An 18,361-nucleotide genomic window follows, 5' to 3' on the forward strand; every position below is an offset into this window, starting at 1 on the left:
GTTGGCGCTTCAGCAGCTGAATGCCGTTGCCTCACATAGTTCAACACCACCTTATACTTTATTAAATCAGGCTTTCTTGAAAATAGCCATGTCGAGACCCAGGTTTAATCCTCGAGGAAACTTTCCACTTCAGAGGCCACGAGCACCTAACCCTTCTGGGATGAGGCCTCCAGGACCATTTATGAGGCCTGGATCCATGGGTCTTCCAAGATTTTACCCAGCAGGGAGAGCTCGTGGAATTCCACACAGATTTGCTGGCCATGAATCTTATCAGAACATGGGACCACAGAGAATGAATGTTCAGGTAACTCAACATCGAACTGATCCAAGATTGACCAAAGAAAAATTGGATTTTCACGAAGCACAACAAAAGAAGGGGAAGCCTCATGGTAGCCGGTGGGATGATGAACCTCATATATCTGCATCAGTGGGAGTGAAACCGAGTTCTATAACACAGGTTACAGAGCAGAGTCCTCAAGTACAGAGCCGCTATACAAAAGAGAGTGCCTCAAGTATCTTAGCAAGTTTTGGATTGTCTAATGAAGACTTAGAAGAACTCAGTCGTTATCCTGATGAACAGCTAACTCCTGAAAATATGCCATTAATCTTGAGGGATATAAGAATGCGTAAAATGGGGCGCCGATTACCTAATTTACCTTCTCAGAGCAGAAGTAAAGAAATGCTTGGTAATGAGGCAGTTTCAAGTAATGTGATTGATTATGGGCATGCAAGTAAATACGGCTACACAGAAGATCCACTTGAAGTGCGTATTTATGATCCTGAAATTCCGACAGATGAGATGAAAAATGAATTTCGGTCACAGCAGAGCATTTCTGCATCTGTTCCCACTCCAAATGTGATATGTAATTCTATGTTTCCTGTTGAAGATGTGTTTCGACAGATGGACTTCCCCAGTGAGTCCTCTAATAATCAGTCCTTTTTCCCAGTTGAGAGTGGAACTAAGATGTCAGGCTTACACATTTCAGGAGGACAGTCAGTCCTTGAACCTGTAAAATCTGTCGGTCAATCCATTAGCCAAACAGTTAACCAGACAATGAATCAGTCTCTCATTCCTCCATCAATGAACCAGCAACCTTTTTCATCAGAATTAATTTCAGCTGTAAGCCAGCAAGAGCGGATCCCACATGAACCTGTGATTAATTCATCTAATGTACATGGATCAGGAGGAAGTAAAAAGAATTACCATTCAGAGGCTGACATTCCCATTCAGTCTCCTTTTGGGATTGTGAAAGCATCATGGTTACCAAAGTTTTCACATGCTGATGCCCAGAAGATGAAGAGACTTCCAACTCCCTCTATGATGAATGATTATTATGCAGCGTCTCCAAGAATATTTCCACATTTGTGTTCTCTGTGTAACGTAGAATGTAGTCATTTGAAGGTGAGTGTTTCTTAAAGATCACTGTATAATGATACTCAGCGCCCACATTTCCTCTAAATTTTCATATTTGTGCTGGTGTTAATTAGACATTGATGAAATGGCAGAAATAATTGATTGCAGCATCACCGCTTAGTTGTAATCTAAGTAGCCCTGGCCTAGGTACTGGATTGAGTGTTAGACTTTCTGTATTCCTCTGACTGGGCATACCACATAGTTTGTCCATTTACTTTGAACTTTGGATTAGTTCTCCTAGAATGTCCATTCAACATAAAATTTATATAACATAAACTGTGTACTTATAATGTCACATGAGTGAACTTTGTCTAAATAGAATCTGTTACTATAAAAATATTTTTTAAATGGAATAAAAAATTTGAACTGCATACTTTTAAGAGATAGTATATTGTAGCCTTGCATGTATCTTCCTTCTTGGGCTAAAAGACAATTAATGTTGGTTTAAATATTTCCTGACTCTAGGTAGACTAGGATTTCTAGTGTTTAATGAGAAGAAGCTTTCTAAAATGACTTAATCCATAGCAAAATTGATTCAAGAGTAATTATTTAGGGAAAAAAACCCCAGTATTTATTGGGGGACCAGCTGTAAGCTAGAGAATAGTGTACAGTTGACTCTTGAACAACTTGGGGTTTGGGGATGCCAGCTCCTGTGCAGTTAAAAGTCCAGGCATAACTTTTGACTCCCTAAAAACTATAGCCTATTGTTGACTAGAGACCTCACTGACAACATAGTTGGTTAATACATTTTGTGTGTTAAATGTACTATATACTGTATTCTTACAATAAAGTAATACTGCTAGAGAATAAATGTTAAGAAAATCATAAGAGAAAATACATCTGTTTGTACTGTAAAAATCCATGTGGACCCGTGCTCTTTAAACCTGTGTTTGTTCAAGGGTCAACTGTAATTGTTGGGTTTGTGTAGGAATTTCCCAGTATGTTTTATTTACTGATACATGTTTGGAAACCACTATTTCTTCTCTTTACTAATGTGATTTATAGACTTATATTACAAATGGTCAGGAAGGAATATATTTCCCATGGGAATAAGCTTGGATTCAAGACCATATCATTGGTTATATACTTTGAATAGGCTTAAAATCCAATGGGTGTTGTCTTTTCCCACCTCCTTCTAGTGCTGCCCTTTTATTGTCTTTGTATTACCCACTTACCAGATTTCAGCTGATGATTTTGTTAACTCCAGCAAAGGAAACAGCATTCTTCTGCATTTTACCCAGATTTGCTGAGTTCTAAATAAATAATAGTAGCCTTCCCTATCAAGGAAGATAGCCAAGTCTTGAAAAATCTGAGAATAATTCATAGATCTTAGTTACAGTTTTTAAGTAGTCCTAAATTCTGAATTGAGTAATAAATAGACTGTGTTCCATTTGAACTTTTAATTAGTCATGCTGAATCCAAGAAAGATATCTTTAAAATAAAGAACTTAATTTTAAACTTTTGTTTTAATGTTTATTTCTTTTTGAGGTAGAAAGTGTGAGTGGGCAAGGGACTGAGAAAGAGGGAGACCCAGAATCTGAAACTGGCTTCAGACTCTGAACTGTCAGCACAGAGCCTAAAACGGGGCTTGAGCTCATGAACCATGAGATCATGACTTGAGCCAAAGTCTGACGCTCAACCAACTGAGGCACCCAGGTGCCCCGTAAAGTTTTAATTTTTATTTTGTAGAGTGGAAAAGGTATATGTTTATTCAGTTAATCAGTATGTATACTGATTATCAGTTTTGTACATGACTGTATTAGATGCTGGGCAGAAATGAGAACCATATAAAATGAAGATGTTGGTCTTAAGCAGTTTAAACAGTCTCATTGAAGAGAAAAATTACATTATCTAAGGAATTTAAAAAATTAGAGGTCAACAAATGGTTCAATGATTGTATTTCATTTGTTGGATAAGCAGTAGGGGAGAAAGATTTAATATTTCTATCTGGACTTTAGGTTTATATCCATTCAGGCCAGTGTTAAATATTTATCAATACCTGTTGTGTATTTAGCAGCATATAATTAAAAAGAAGTATAAATAATGCTCACTTTGGTAACAACATATACTAAAATTGGAATGATACAGAGAAGACTAGCATTGCTCCTGTGCAAAGATGACATGTGAATTCATGGTATGTTCCGTATTTTTTTAGTAAGCGTAGTTACCATCTCTCATCTCATATAACTATAAAGAGAAAGCAAAAGAAGAAAAAGTATAAGTGTACTTTCTGACATCAAAAGCTTCTATAGTCTAGTTGGATGAGATTGAGTGACAGTGACTAACTGCATTGAGTCTGTTTGGACTAGAAGGATCAGGGAGGGAAGATTTCATGGAGTAGATTAAATGTGTGGGTCCTAAATGATGAGTAGGCTTCAAATATACCTAGAGGAAGAGGGATGGCATTTCAGATGTCAACAACAGGAAGTACCAAGAGCCTTCAAAAATTTACTTAGTGTTTAGACTTGAGGTGATGAGAGGCATTAGGAAGCTATTTAAGATTTGATATGAGAAGCAACATGTTCAAAGTGTATTTTAGAGAGATAAATCTGGCAGATGTGTGTAGGGTAAATAGGAGTGAGAAGACATAAGGTAGGGCACTGAATATGAGGCTTCCCTAGTTCCTCACGTGTGGTGAAAGTCTGGGTTAATATGATAAAAGTAAAACTTAGGAAAAGAAAACATTTAGTGATGCATTAGAGTTCACAGAGATTACCATTTAAAACAAATCACAAAGCACACACCTTTTTAACAGAACAGCACAATGGATCTAACTAATGAATTCTTCACTACTGGATGACCAAATGATGGAATTTGTGAATATGTTTCTGTGTGATATATCTTCCTGCCTTATGATTGTATATACATACGACCTTGTAAATAATGTAGCCAATAAAAGTAAATTACCAATTGCAAATTTTTTCTTGCTAAGTAATATTTGACAAATAGTTCCCCATGGTGAATCTTTAAATCTATAGCCTGAAAAAGGCAACTGTAGAAAATGAAATGTATTTTTCTAAATTAGTCTTCAGATGTTAAAGGAGGAGGTGTCCTTGGTTTAGAAGTTATGTCTTCTGGGCTGTCCTTGGTTTAGAAGCTGTCTTTCAGACTGAAATAATTCAATCTGAGAAAATACTAATTGACATAAAAGATTTTTGAGGTAGTTGGAGGATAGAGTGAGCTCTTACATGGGTAGATATTTTCATAGTTTTGAGTCTGGGCCCACTCAAGTCTATATATATTCACAGTTTGATTCTGGGCACACTCAAGTCTATAGTCCTTGTGGTATTTCCTGCTTAGTAGGTGATACCACTTTTTATCTGGAGAAGCAGTACTGCTTTGGGACCCTTAATCTAATCTGGATACTATTACTAGAGAGTTTGGAAATTTGGGTGGCACAGGTATATTTACCGAGCTTAAAATAGGTAATGTCAGTGAGTGAAGTGAGCCTGTTAAACAGGAGAGAGAGAGAGAGAGAGAGAGAGAGAGAGAGAGTGTGTGTGTGTGTGTGTGTGTACACATATTTGAATATATATGTAAAACTGGGGAGTGTGCCTTAAATAGGGCAGCTACCTGCTTTAGCTGATAGGTGCTATACAGAATACATGTCTAATATTTTTTGAAGAAAAGCTGGAAGTCGGGATTTGGGGGATAAAATCTCTGGATTGTTAAATGATGGCAACTTATTCAAATAAAACACTTCTTCATGGTCTAAATAAATCATGCCCAACCCACTACTTGCCGGTGTGTCTGTTTGATGTAAACAAGGTGCAGTTAATGTCAAAGACATGGGTTTAGGAGTACTAGAGACTCTTCTAGTTTCTGTAGCATTGAGCAGGATATGCAGACTTCTCTTTTTTGCAGTCCACAATGAGTTCCATGGCTTAATGAAGTAGTTTAGGGTTTTTCATAACCTGTTGCCAAGTATTGCAGATAGCCTGCACTTGGGTTCAGATGGTTTTTGACAAGGCAGATTCCAAAATTGGTATCAACTGTGGTTTTAACTGTGGAAACTTCTAGTTTGTAGCAGTGGCATACTAAAATGTTTTTGAAATGGACACGAATAACATTTTCATTAAGGAACATTTTAAAATATAGAACTGTTCAGTAAGTTTTTTGCCTATCCAAATGCTGGAGAAACAATCATTGAGTAATAATGTTGCTTTTTACTGTTTCACTTGGGGGAGTGTGTCTTTAAGAACTGTATTGTCTTTTTTTTTTTTTTAAATTAGGTGTATCTTCCAGAAGCTATTTATGGGTAGAGAATGTAATTTTAGGGCAGATTTGTAAATGAAGTAATGTATTAAGAAAGAATTTTGTTCATTGTAAAGCTCTATATGTAAGGGATATTGTGTCTTTGAAATAGTGTTATTTTCCCTTAAATCCAGAAAATAAATTAGATTTAATCAGTAGCAGTTTTTTTATATTTTTACTAATCTTATCCTTTGTCAATATAGTGGGTACCTTGTTTGGAATGGTACTGGCCTAAGAGGTAGGATATTTTGTTGTTGATGTTGTTAGCTTGAATTTAGAAATATAAGTCGTGCACACTATGTTTTGAAGATGCCATTTCAGATACTGTTTTACTATAGAGGTTTTGGTGTTCTCTGGAGAATTTTTATATTTGAGGTGAATTATTTCTAATTAATGCTTTTATTTTTTCCAAGTTTAAGCATATGATATCAAAATGAGTATCCATGGATATGATTCTTTAAATGTTTTCTACACTAAAATGTTTCAAAATGGCAACACTGAGATCTGGTATTAAGTTCCTGTTTGGAGGCCTTTTATTTTTGTGAAATGCTAATGAGTAGTCAAATGTTATTTATAATTAGATTTGTTAATATTTGGAAAAAACGGAAGTATCCTGTGTCATTTTAAAAGCCTAATTTCATTAGTATTGTGAGGAATATTCTAATTTCAGCACTTTTCTCCTTTTACAATAGGATTGGATTCAGCATCAAAATACATCTACCCATATTGAGAGCTGCCGCCAACTACGTCAACAGTAAGAACAAGTTTTTCTTCTTTATAGGTAGCAAATTTACAAAATAGTTCATGTTCAGGTATGATTGTTTAATACCACTAGTGTCATACTTCAGAGAAAAATATTTTTTGAAAGCTATTGCCTATTTGAAATATTTTATAAAGTATATTTAATCTTTTCACAAAAGGAGGGAGTTAAATATGATTTCTTCTGACTCCCTCCTAATTTAATCCCAGTAGGTAGACTTTAACAGGAACCTCTTATAACCCTGGAGTAACAAAATTAAATAGTATTTCTCCTACCGTCCTTAAACATGCTAATATAGTTGTGTGTCAAGTTACTGGTCACTAAAACTGACATACTAAACATGAGAGTAACGTTTTTGGGTGAAATGATTCTTGTGCAGCTGGTTTGGGATTTGGTTTTGTTCTTTATGAAAACATCATCAAAGTTTTTTGAGATTATTCAAGAATCTTCTGGTCAAATGATAAACTTAACGCAAAGTCTTTTATTTTTAAGTTTATTTATTTTGAGAGAGAGCATGCGCATGTTGGGGAGGGGCAGGGGGGGTGGCGGAGAGAATCCCAACTAGAGATTGAGCGATGTGGGGCTCAATCTCACAAACCTCACAAACCATGAGATCATGACCTGAGCCACAATCAAGAGTTGGACGCTTCACCGACTGAGCTACCGAGGCGCCCCTCAAAGTAGTTTTTAAAGTAAGGAAATGTATTTGTGTATATAATTTGGAAGCTTAAGAAGTGATTCTAGTTTCAGGAACAGCTGAATTTGGATGCTGAAACAAAATCGAAGCAGTCAGAAATGTTTTTGTTTCTTGGCTGTTCTCTTCTGCTTTGGCCTTGTGAAATCCCAGGTACACTTCCTCTACAAAGCAAAATGACCTCTATAGTTTCGGACTTAAGGGAACTGTATGGTTAGTAATTCCAGGAGTTAAAACTAAAATAGAAACACACACAAAAACCCTCAAAAAAAAAAACCCACTTTCCTTTTAACTTCTGTATAAAACCTTGATTTGACTCATTCAGTCCACTTTGAATTTGTTGTCCATCTTGAAATCGGGTATAATGGTTTGTAAGAATTGGGTTGTCTACCTGTGTTGGTATCATATCCTTGCTTCTGCCATTGAGTGCGTTAGTAAGCTCTACTGGAATCATATAGACTGTATGAATAGAGATAGGAGTTGCTTCCCTTTATAGATGCGGTGCAAACAAACATTAGTTATCATATGAAGAAATTTTATCTGAATTAGATAGGCTCAGCTAGCACTATAAATGGAAAATTTCTCATAAACCACAAAATTTTCTCAGAAACCCAGTAGGATATCTAATTTTTATGAAGGTGAGGGATTTAAGTGGGAATGAGTTACTTGTTATGGGTAGGCATTAAGGCTAATACGGGGATTCTAGCTACATATACTGCCATTAATTAACTAGAGCAAATGGCATAGATGCCTGTTAAAGCCTTCTGGTTTGTAATGGTTATTGTTTCTCCCACCGACGACCTGATTTTAAAGTGCTTTCTGTGCCTGCCATTTAATTACTCCAGCCTACATTTTTACCTTTTCAGGTTATGTGCTCTTGAATAATTCCTTCTTGACTTTCTCTACACTACAAAAAAATAATGACTAAAAAATAGATTTGATTAGGTGCTTGGGATCGTTCCATGGCAAAATATATGCTACTCCATTCTTTTTTTTTAAGCTACATTGTGTTCCTTTTGTTTCTGTGCCATAATATATTTAGACATTCCTCTGCTGATGTATATTTAGGTTCTTACTCCTTTTCTTAAGGCTTATTATCTCTTTCTTCTCTTTGTCTTTGTTAGATCTGTCTGGAATATACCGGAAGAGTAGTTGGTTAACCTGAGAAAAGATACATTGCGTCAGAATTTTATTATTAAAAATAATGAAGAATAATATTTATATTCTTATTATTGTATGCTGGGCCTAATTCTAAGTCCTTTACACAATTTAATCTTCATGGTAATCTTTTGAAATGTATATATAATGATTGTTATTTTACCATTAAGGAAACTAAGGCACAAAGAGTTCATTTTCCTGCTATTTCACAGCAAGCAATTGGCACAACTAGTCTGTCTAGCCATGGATCTTTCCTCCCCCCACTTTCCACTCAACATATTATTCTGAAAAGTTTCTAAGCTGCAAAAGTTGAAAGGATAGTAAACATTCTTTATTTACCATCTTTATTTACCAATTATTGTCATTTGCCACATTTATTTTTATATAAACTTTTTTGAACTATTTGTGAATAAATGACAAACATTATGATAACTTCACTCCTCAATTCAACATCTGTCTCCTAATAATAAGGAAAATTTTCTACAATGGTTATCTGTTAAAACCACATTGAATCCCTGCCTATCCCAACCAACTCCCAATCTGGGATTCAGTCAAGATTCATGCATTATAGTCTCTTAAGCTAGTCTCTACAGCCCACTCTGCCTGTTTCATTTTGTTTTCTTTCTTTTCATTTCATTTCATTTCTTTCATTCACTTACTTATTTTTTTTGAGAAGGATACTTTCACAATGTTGACTTCTTTTGAAACATCCAGGAAAGTTGTCTTGTAGAATGTTCCAAAAGCACATTTTGTATTTTCTATTTGTTCCCTTATCATTAAATTCAGATTGAATTTTCTGTCACAAAAACTATTGGTGATGTGTACACTGATCACATTGGGACATAGGTAATGTCTCGTAGGTTCTTGTTCTTAGCCATTACGCTGTACTGCCTTTGTGAGGAGTATCATGCTTCTGAAACACATTTTAAACTAGTTAGGCAATATATAGACCATCCAAACTCTACCTGTGGAATAGTATATATGCGTTATGTTTCTGCCCTGGCAGCAGAGACAAAAACATGTATTTTAGCAGTCAGCTGACTGAGAATCCAGAACATTATTACTGACTCTTGAACAGTGGCCCTCAAGCTCTTGTGAATCCATAAACTGTAGAGCTCAAGGAATTAATAATCTGTGTTGACAAGCAGCTATATTTCTAGCATTGTACATGTGAGAAAGCTAAAGCTTACTTACATTAAGTAACTGGCTTTCAGATGCATGGCCAGTAAATGTCAGTACATATACTTAGATGTAGCATTGTTTGTTTCCCGAGGTCTTGCCTTTAAAAAAAAAAAAAAAAAGATTTGATTATTAAGTAATCATACCCAACATCAGGCTCAAACTCATAACCTTGAGATCAAGAGTCACATGCTCTACTAGCTGAGCCAGCCAGGTACCCCCAGAGGTCTTGCTTTTATTGACTGATTTGTTTATTTTTAAAGTTTATTTCTTTTGAGAGATTGAAAGAGTACACGCGCAGGCAGGGGAGAGACAGAGAGGATCCCAAGCAGGAGCTTGAACCTATGAACCGTGAGTTCATGACCTGAGCCTAAACCAAGAGTCAGACACTTAACCAACTGAGAGCCACTCAGGTGCCCCAGAAGTCTTACTGGTAAATGTTATATCCTACACTAGAAATTTATCTTCTTAGATGGTAACAAAGTAAGGAAAGTTTGGTAAGTGTAAATGAAACAGTTATTCATGTTTCGACCATTGTTGATGCTGAATGATGGATATGTTGCATGAAAGTTAACTTTTTGTCTTCATAGTTTGGCACCTTATGTTACAAGATGTTTTAGGCATGATGTTTCTCCAAGCAGGAAGAAGGGAGCAAGAAGAGGGAAGAATTATACCAGTGGTTTTGCACCTATGTCTCATTGGTTTGAACCTATCACTGGCTATGTTCTAAGGAGACTAGTAAAGCAAATATTTAGCTTTTTTAACCTTTGTAGTAGAGGCAGGCAAGCAAAAAGGAAATTGAGAATTGCTGTTGAGTTAACCTGCTAACAGTTTCTGAGACAAACAGTAACAAATAAAAACCATTTAACCTTACTGTGGTTTTGACCTGATTTTATTTCCCTGCCAGGTGACTTGCTGTAAGAGTCGGCTGCCTCCATTTCCTTACCTGGCTTTTCTCTTGGTTACTGAAATTGTGATTTTGAATATTAATTGGCTTAATGATTTAATTTCCAATTTAAAAATTTTTTTCAAAATTTCCAATTAACCTTTAGAGTTCAGATTTCTAGAAAAGTTGCGGATGAAGATGTCTTTTTCTTAGGCTTCTATGATGTTACTGTTCCTTCTACTATTTTTTTCCCTTTGATTTTTTTAATCTCTTTTATTGGCTTGTCTTTGCATTACTCTTGAGTGTTGGTGTCCTCAGCCTCTTTTTTCCCTATAAACTCTATTCTTTGTTAGTCTCACACAGTCTCTCTACTATACCTGTGACTTTTGCGTGCCTGACAGTCTTTGTACTACACCTGTGACTTTGTGTGCCTGATTTTTCATTATCTTAGTCTTCATCCTTCCCCATAATTCCAGATCTTTATTTCTAGTTCTGAAAAGTTCATGTGTTCTCTTTCATTTCAGAAATGTTTATTGGTTCCCCCATTGTCTTTTACTTATGTGCAACCTCCTTACCTTTAGGACCTTCACCGTTTGTAATTCTGAGCTACGGTTCCAGGTTTTCCCCCTCATAATTGCTTTTCATCATTTCCTTGCTGCAGCCAGACCAGGTCCTGGAATAGAATGCTTATTTTGCCTCTAAATTCTTTTTTATATCACCACTTCATGAACTCTAGCTTGATCCATGCCTATTGATAGACCTTAAAGGGCTACCTGAAAAACAGCCTTTTCTGCAGATTCTCCCTGTTGTTCCCACCAGATGTATCTTTTTGAAAACCACTAGGTACAGTCTAAAGGACATCATACATGTTGTATTCTATAGAATCGTGTCCTCTGAAGTTCTGCAAAGTGCATGAACTGTCTTTGTCTTTTAACCTCTACCTAAGCTTTTGTCATGTACCTATTCTATACCTCTTAACACACTTAATTTGTCTATTCCCTAATTTACTTAAGTAAACTTTGAAGTCTTTAAAATTCAGAGTGTGTTTCTTTTCCTTGAAATGCCTACTAGAGTAATACTTTACTTCTTTAGACACTCAAAATACTTTACTTCCAAGAAAATTTTCATATATTAATCTACTAATAAGTTACTATGTAAACTAAGGTTTTGAATAATCCTGATACATTGCAGGGAAAGATTAATTGAAACTTATAGTCTCATTTCAACTGTTCATTAATACTGTTTATTCTCAAAATAGGTATCCTGATTGGAATCCTGAGATCCTCCCATCAAGAAGGTAATTCTTTTTTGAATAGTGGTGTTGTTGAGACTTGATTTTTCTTTTAAAAGTAAACAGGTTTTTTTTAAAAGGTATTTTTAATTGAGTTCCTGTTTTGATTGTTTTTACTTTGAAACATCAGACAAATCCAACAGTCTCTACGAATCTTTAATTATCCCAGTTCAAGTATGATAGCTCGCCTGTGTGAACTTCTATTTTCTTTAGTCTTTTCTGAAAATACTTTTATGCTTTTGTTATTGTTTTATGTTTTGGGGGTCTTATAAATACCTTGAAGGCTGGAAATGGTTTCATCAAGCTTTGTATTTCCTAGGAGGTACCTATTTAATGTGTGTATATATAAGTATAGCAGTCAAAGAAATATTTGTAGGTGGTATAATCTCTCAGGAAAAATGGTTGAAAAGCACTTGTTTATGTAAATCATTTCTTAAATTCTTCATATAACAATACTTTCAATACATAATTGGCTGTATAGTGGTATAGGAAAAACCCAATTTTTGATGGAGGATATTTTCTTCTGTATATTAGCAAAACAGGGATCTAAGCAATTAGGAATAAACATTTGTTTCTTATCTACAAGGCTGAATTTCATCATAACAAATAGGTTTTTGTTTTAAATAAATACATGATTTCAGAGTTTGGTATTGTTAATAATCTGTTGTTAAGAAGGGACTTCTGGGGATGCCTGGATGGCTCAGTTGGTTAAGTATCCGACTCTTGGATTTGGTTCAGGTCATGATCTCATTGTGGGTTGGAGCCCTGCACTGGGCTCTAGGCTAATAGCGCGGAGCCTGCTTGGGATTCTCTCTCTCCCTCTCTGCTGTCCTATCCCCCACTTGTGCATTCTCTCTCAAAATAAATAAATAAATAAAAATTTTAAAAGTGACTTTTGTTATTTAACCTAAATTTACATTAAATTGCTGAATTTTTTGATCCCTCCCCCAACCCATTCTTTGTAGAAATGAAGGCAATAGAAAAGAAAATGAAACTCCAAGAAGGCGTTCTCATTCCCCTAGTCCTAGACATTCTAGGAGATCAAGCTCAAGTCACAGATTCCATCGATCTCGAAGCCCGATACGCTATATATACAGACCAAGAAGTCGAAGTCCACGAATTTGCCATCGTTTCATTTCTAGATACAGATCCAGATCCCGTTCACCATATCGAATGAGAAATCCATTTAGAGGTAGTCCAAAATGCTATCGATCAGTTAGCCCTGAAAGGACTTCACGGAGATCAGTGAGATCATCAGGTACACTTATGGTTGTGAATAATAAATCGAATTATTTCAACTAAATTTTTCAGGGGTTTTTTTTGTTTGTTTGAATGTTTTATTTCTGGATTTTTAATATGTTTGAAATGGTGACGTATATGCTACTGTCAAGATTTAACAAGAGTTTACATTTTGAGCTAGTTGCCTTAGCCCTTCTAATAAAATAGAATATTTCATTTCTGTGTTTAGAATTTCTATGTGAAATTAGCCCACATTCCAGCCTAGTCTGATATTCTTTTATTAACTATTAGAAGAAACATGGGAGAGTGTATCTGTCTACCCAGAATCAAATTTAAAAACCATGGCTAGGCAAACATCTTAGTTTGGCCATCAATTAATTAAAAAAATTTTCTCGGTATTTTTCGTATTTTCAACCTGTGTCTTAATACTGGTTTTGTGACCTTTCTAGAAATATTTTCTATATGTTTCCCTAAGACCTTTTTCGTGGTCTCCAAGGCCTTCCCTTTTCCAGTTACATGTTTATGAAGCTGGATTTTCTTTATACATTTCAACCAAAATAATGTATCTATCAGATTGGATGCAGAAGCAGATATGAGAATTCAGGTTATAAGGGCAGCAGGAATGTCTTTCAGAAAATACATAGTAGTGGAACTCTTACCTAATTTTTTGTTTGAGAATTAAAGTTTTTCATAAAAATGTTATTTATGCTAATACAGGAGATTATTATTATTAAATGAATTAGTAAATATTTTAAAATTTTGATTTCAATTTCTTACATGGTAAATACTGATAAATTTAACACAAACTCTTTGGAGTCCTCATTTTTTAAGAGTGAAGGGGGATTCTGAAATCAAAAGTTTGAGGACCACTCAAACTCATGAATGAAGAATACTAAGAATTTTTTTGTGTGTATCTACTTCCTATTTCGTCTGACAGTGGCTCTGTGTGATAAATACTGGGGCATATTAATTCTTCCTTTTTCTTTACTAATGTGATGAGATGGTTTCCACCTTAAGTTCTTTCTAGTTGAAGTTTCATTTATGTCCTTTTTACTAGATAGGAAAAAAGCATTAGAAGATGTAGTACAACGATCTGGGCATGGGTCAGAATTCAGTAAACAGAAGCATCTTGAAGCAGTTGATAAAGGACACTCACCAGCACAAAAGCCTAAAACTGGCAGTGGATCAAAGCCATCAGTAAAATCTGCAAACTTTATAAAGAGTGATTCAAATTTAGGTGGACATTCGACTCGTTACAAAGCCAAGAATATTGAAGATGACACATTAACAGAATGTAAACAAGTGTCTGATAAAGCTGTTCCTCTCCAGCGTAAGGTCAGTAGTTCTTGAATTGTTAGTGCAGTTGTTTTATACAAAAAAAGTTGCTTGAATTTTTTATTTTCATATTTTTAAAGCTTGAAATTGTGACTTGTTAAATTATGTTGATGTGGAATATTTTATTGGTTGCTCTTATGAATTTAGTAAAAGCCTAATAATTCAAAATCTTGTAGCTTACAAATCCTGGATTTTGGCATTTGATGTAACAAAAGTGAGAACATTTTTGATGGTTTGGTGTTTTTGGCTAGCCACACAAAAAGGTTGTTGTGACGAGTTTTGCTCTCTGGTAGGGAAGGTGCATATAATCACCAGCAACATAAATGAGATTTTTATAAGCTGTAAAAGTCTGTAGTACAGGTCAGAAGTCAAATACTCTTGTCAAGTGTAGAATAGCTTATTTTCTGGTACTGATTTATTGGTGTATTTTGACTATAATCTGTTAGGTATAATCCTGAGTATTATTTTATTACATATGTTAATTATATTACTATTATAGTAAATAGTATATGAAGCATCCCTAAAACATTAGGATAATTGCTAATTTTAGTCCAAATTATCAAATGTTTAGTGTGTTGTTATATTAACAAATCTTCAGGTATTTACGTGCATATTACTCTTAACTTGTCTCAATATTTTCAGCAATTCTAATTTCTTGCCTTCAAAGAACTTATATTTAGAAGGATACACTTAAAATAATCTACCTATAATTATGCAATTTTGAAGAGAGTTGGGAAGAAATTTTTAGTGTAGGAAATAGGCTAAATTAATGTATAAAGTTGTTCTCATTGTTTCCCAAGACTTTTAGATGGTGGCAGTGGAACTTTTTCGAAGTTTTTTTTTTTTAAAGTCCTTTTTTTTATGTTTTTTTTTTGTTTGTTTGTTTGTTTGTTTGTTTTTTTGAGAGAGAAAGAGCACGAGCAGGGGAGGGGCAGAGAGAGGGGGAGAAATTTTTTTACATAGGTGACAAATTTGATATTGCAAGGTATACATATTTGATACATATTCTATCTGCATCTTTTTAAATGTTACACTTACTTAGGTATCATTTCTTTTAAAGTTTTAAAATTTATTTTGGGGAGATGGACAGAGTGCGAGCTAGGGAGAGGCCGAGAGAGAGGGAGACAGAGAGTCCGAAGCAGGCTCCAGGCTCTGAGCTATTAGCACAGAGCCCGACACAGGTCTTGAACCCATGAACTGTGAGATCATAACCTGAGCTGAAGTTAGATGCTTAACTGACTGAGCCACGCAGGCACCCCTAGATATCATTTCATTTATTATTACAATTTTTTTTTGAGAGAAATTTATTTTTGAGAGAGAGTGCGAGAGGTGGGGCAGAGAGAGAGAGGGGAACAGAGGATCTGAAGTGAGCTGTGTGTTAGCAGCAGAGAGCCCAGTGAGGGACTTGAATTCATGGACTGTGAGAACATGGCCTGAGCCAAAGTTGGGTGCTTGACTGACTGAGCTACCCAGGCATCCTGATACCATTTGAATTATTAAGACAGAGTGAACAAAGCTATAGATTCAGCTTCATAAGTGGTGGGCCTTGCAGATTCATATAGGAAACTATTCTTCAGTACTTATAGATCATTCCATAGGTCTTATTTGTTATAAAATGCTTCTAAACAGAAAAGAACATCTGTGATTGTGTATGTATAAACTCTGACCACTGTTAGGGTTGAGTGGTAAAATATAAAACATTTTTTACTACTTTAGCATTAAAATTTTTTTTTAATGTTTATTTCTGAGACGGGGGGGCAGGGGTGGTGGTGGTGAGACACAGAATCTGCAGCAGGCTCCAGGTTCTGAGCTGTCAGCACAGAGCCCTATGTGGGACTCGAACTCATGAACTGCAAGATCTTGACCTGAGCTGAAGTTGGACGTTCAACCGACTGAGCCACCCAGGCACCCCTAAAAATTTTTTTATTTGTGCTAAAATATTTGGAAATTTAATAGGACTAAGGTTAATGGTAGAAGAAATTATATTGGGAATTATTTTGTACTTCACAGCTTACTTCAGTTTATTTTCTTTCGTTCAAAAATAGCTTCGGAAAGACCAGTCTTCACATTATGGTTCAGTTCTTCTTATATCTGAATTACCAGAGGATGGCTGTACTGAAGAAGAGATTAGGAAATTATTTCAACCATTTGGAAAAATTAATGATGTCCTCATTGTTCCTTATAGAAAAGAAGTAAGTCTCTATTCTCAAAATGCATACAAAGTTATTACTTTATAAAGACTGATGTTGACTCTTTTAGCAGCTTTTACTACATATGTAATTATTAATTGAGAGTTAATGTAAATGATTAGATTCCAGTGAACAAGGTCCCAACATACTGTTTTATATCCTTTAGAATAGGGATTGATAAACTTTTTTGGAAAGGGCCTGATAGTAAATATTTTAGGCTTTGCTATAGGATAGCAGCCATTCAACACTGCCATTGTAGTACAAAAGCAGACGTAAATGGTATACAAATGAATGGGCATGGCTCTGTTCAAAAAAACTATTTGTGAAAACAGGTGGCAGGTTATAGTTTGCTTTCCATTACTTTAGCACACTGGTAAGATTATAGCAAAAAATGTCTTTGGTGTACCATACTTTATATAAAAAAAAGTCTTTGGTGCCATACTTTATACATTGGGTTATATTCCTATATCTCACACTAAAGTTCTTAAAATTATGAACAACACCAGACTAAGCAGAACTTAAAATCGCCAGACAAAACAGGGGCACATAGTTGGTAGTGTTCATTGTTGCAAGAAGCCTTAAAAATGACAGACTTAAAGCAGCTAGACGTGATCTTGCCTTCTCAGCCCTGCCTTCCTATGTCTCATTGTTCCACAAGCCTGCCATGGACCCCTGTTCCCCTCTTCTTATCTTGGTAATAGTATAGGAATTCTGTAAGGTTAGATGTCCATTTCATGGGCAAAAACACCATAGAGATCAGATGACACTTGAACAAAACAAAAAGAGGCAAAAGCAACCAGGACATGAGGTAATTTCATAGTTTTATGTTCCACAAAAAGTACTAAGTCATGCAGAGAATTTGAGTTAGATTTTTGACTAACAATGTAATACATTTTACTTAGGCTTACTTGGAAATGGAATTTAGAGAGGCAGTTACTGCAGTCATGAAGTATATTGAAACAACACCTCTTTTGATAAAAGGGAAAAACGTGAAAATATGTGTTCCAGGAAAGAAAAAATCACAGGTAAACTCGATTTAGATCATACATGTATCATTGTTGTTGATTACTTTCACTTTTTAAGTATGATATGTACAAGGGTGCCTGGGTGGCTCGGTTAAGCATCCAACCATTGAGTTCAAATCAGTTCATGAGCCCAGGATTGTGAGATCAGGCCCCGCATCCGGCTATGCATTGAGCCTGGAGCCTGCATGGGATTCTCTGTCTCTGTCTCTCTGCCTCTTCCTCCCCTGCTTATGTGTGGTTTCTCTCTCTCACTCTCACTCTCAAGTAAAAATAAAATACAGTACAATACACACAGAAAATGCATAAAACATAAACATGTACTTAACAGATTGTATATATAGATTCAAATACATTGAAATCAACAACTTTATATAAATAGCACTATAAACAGTATTAAGTGGCAAGCAAGAGATAGGAGAAAATACTTAACAAAATTGGCAAACATCTGTGACCCTCTACATAGGTCACAAACTGTAACACACTGGAAGCCCCTTGCATATGTCTTCTGAAGTCTAACATCCTTTCTTCCCAAAAGTAATCCCTGACTCGATTTCTAATACCATAGTGGAGTTTTGCCTGTTTTGAACTTTAAATAAACAGAATTATAGAGTGTAAATAGTCTTTGGTTGATGAGTTTAGTCTTTCTAGACATTTTTTCCATGTTTTTTATTTATTTTTGAGAGAGAGAGACCATGTGAGCAGGGGAGGGTCAGAGAGAGAGGGAGACGCAGAATCCAAAGACACAGGCTCCAGGCTCTGAGCTAGCTGTCAGCACAGAGCCTGATGCGGGGCTCAAACCCACGAACCCTGAGATCATGACCTGAGCTGAAGCCGGATGCTTAACCAAATGAGCCATGCAGGCGCCCTTATTTAGACATTTTTTATGCTTTAGTTTAACCATTGATAATGTCTATAAAAGTACTCAGAAATATTCAGT

The 18,361-nt window shown here is 35.5% G+C and overlaps 1 protein-coding gene and 1 non-coding gene across 7 annotated transcripts in view; both read left to right on the forward strand.

The window, feature by feature from the left end:
• The window catches only part of ZNF638 (zinc finger protein 638), a 65,529-nt gene that overhangs the window by 298 nt on the left and 46,870 nt on the right, over nt 1-18,361 (forward strand). For 4 of the 6 annotated variants that reach the window (XM_029937569.1, XM_029937571.1, XM_029937574.1 and 1 more), the window contains exons 2-8: nt 71-1,402; nt 6,361-6,422; nt 11,604-11,642; nt 12,602-12,894; nt 13,933-14,210; nt 16,256-16,402; nt 17,302-17,424. In XM_029937569.1, coding sequence (XP_029793429.1) covers nt 89-1,402; nt 6,361-6,422; nt 11,604-11,642; nt 12,602-12,894; nt 13,933-14,210; nt 16,256-16,402; nt 17,302-17,424 — 2,256 coding nt within the window. In that variant the 5' untranslated portion in view covers nt 71-88. Of the gene's footprint in view, nt 1-65; nt 1,403-6,360; nt 6,423-11,603; nt 11,643-12,601; nt 12,895-13,932; nt 14,211-16,255; nt 16,403-17,301; nt 17,425-18,361 lie in introns of all 6 variants that reach the window. The other 2 variants (XM_029937570.1, XM_029937572.1) reach the window with 2 other exon arrangements.
• LOC115290913 lies at nt 3,460-3,565 on the forward strand. Its single transcript, XR_003908294.1, has one exon. It is a non-coding gene; the product is annotated as a U6 spliceosomal RNA (small nuclear RNA).

The sequence above is a fragment of the Suricata suricatta genome, chromosome 4 (assembly GCF_006229205.1).
Source record: "Suricata suricatta isolate VVHF042 chromosome 4, meerkat_22Aug2017_6uvM2_HiC, whole genome shotgun sequence".
NCBI classification, from domain to species: domain Eukaryota; kingdom Metazoa; phylum Chordata; class Mammalia; order Carnivora; family Herpestidae; genus Suricata; species Suricata suricatta.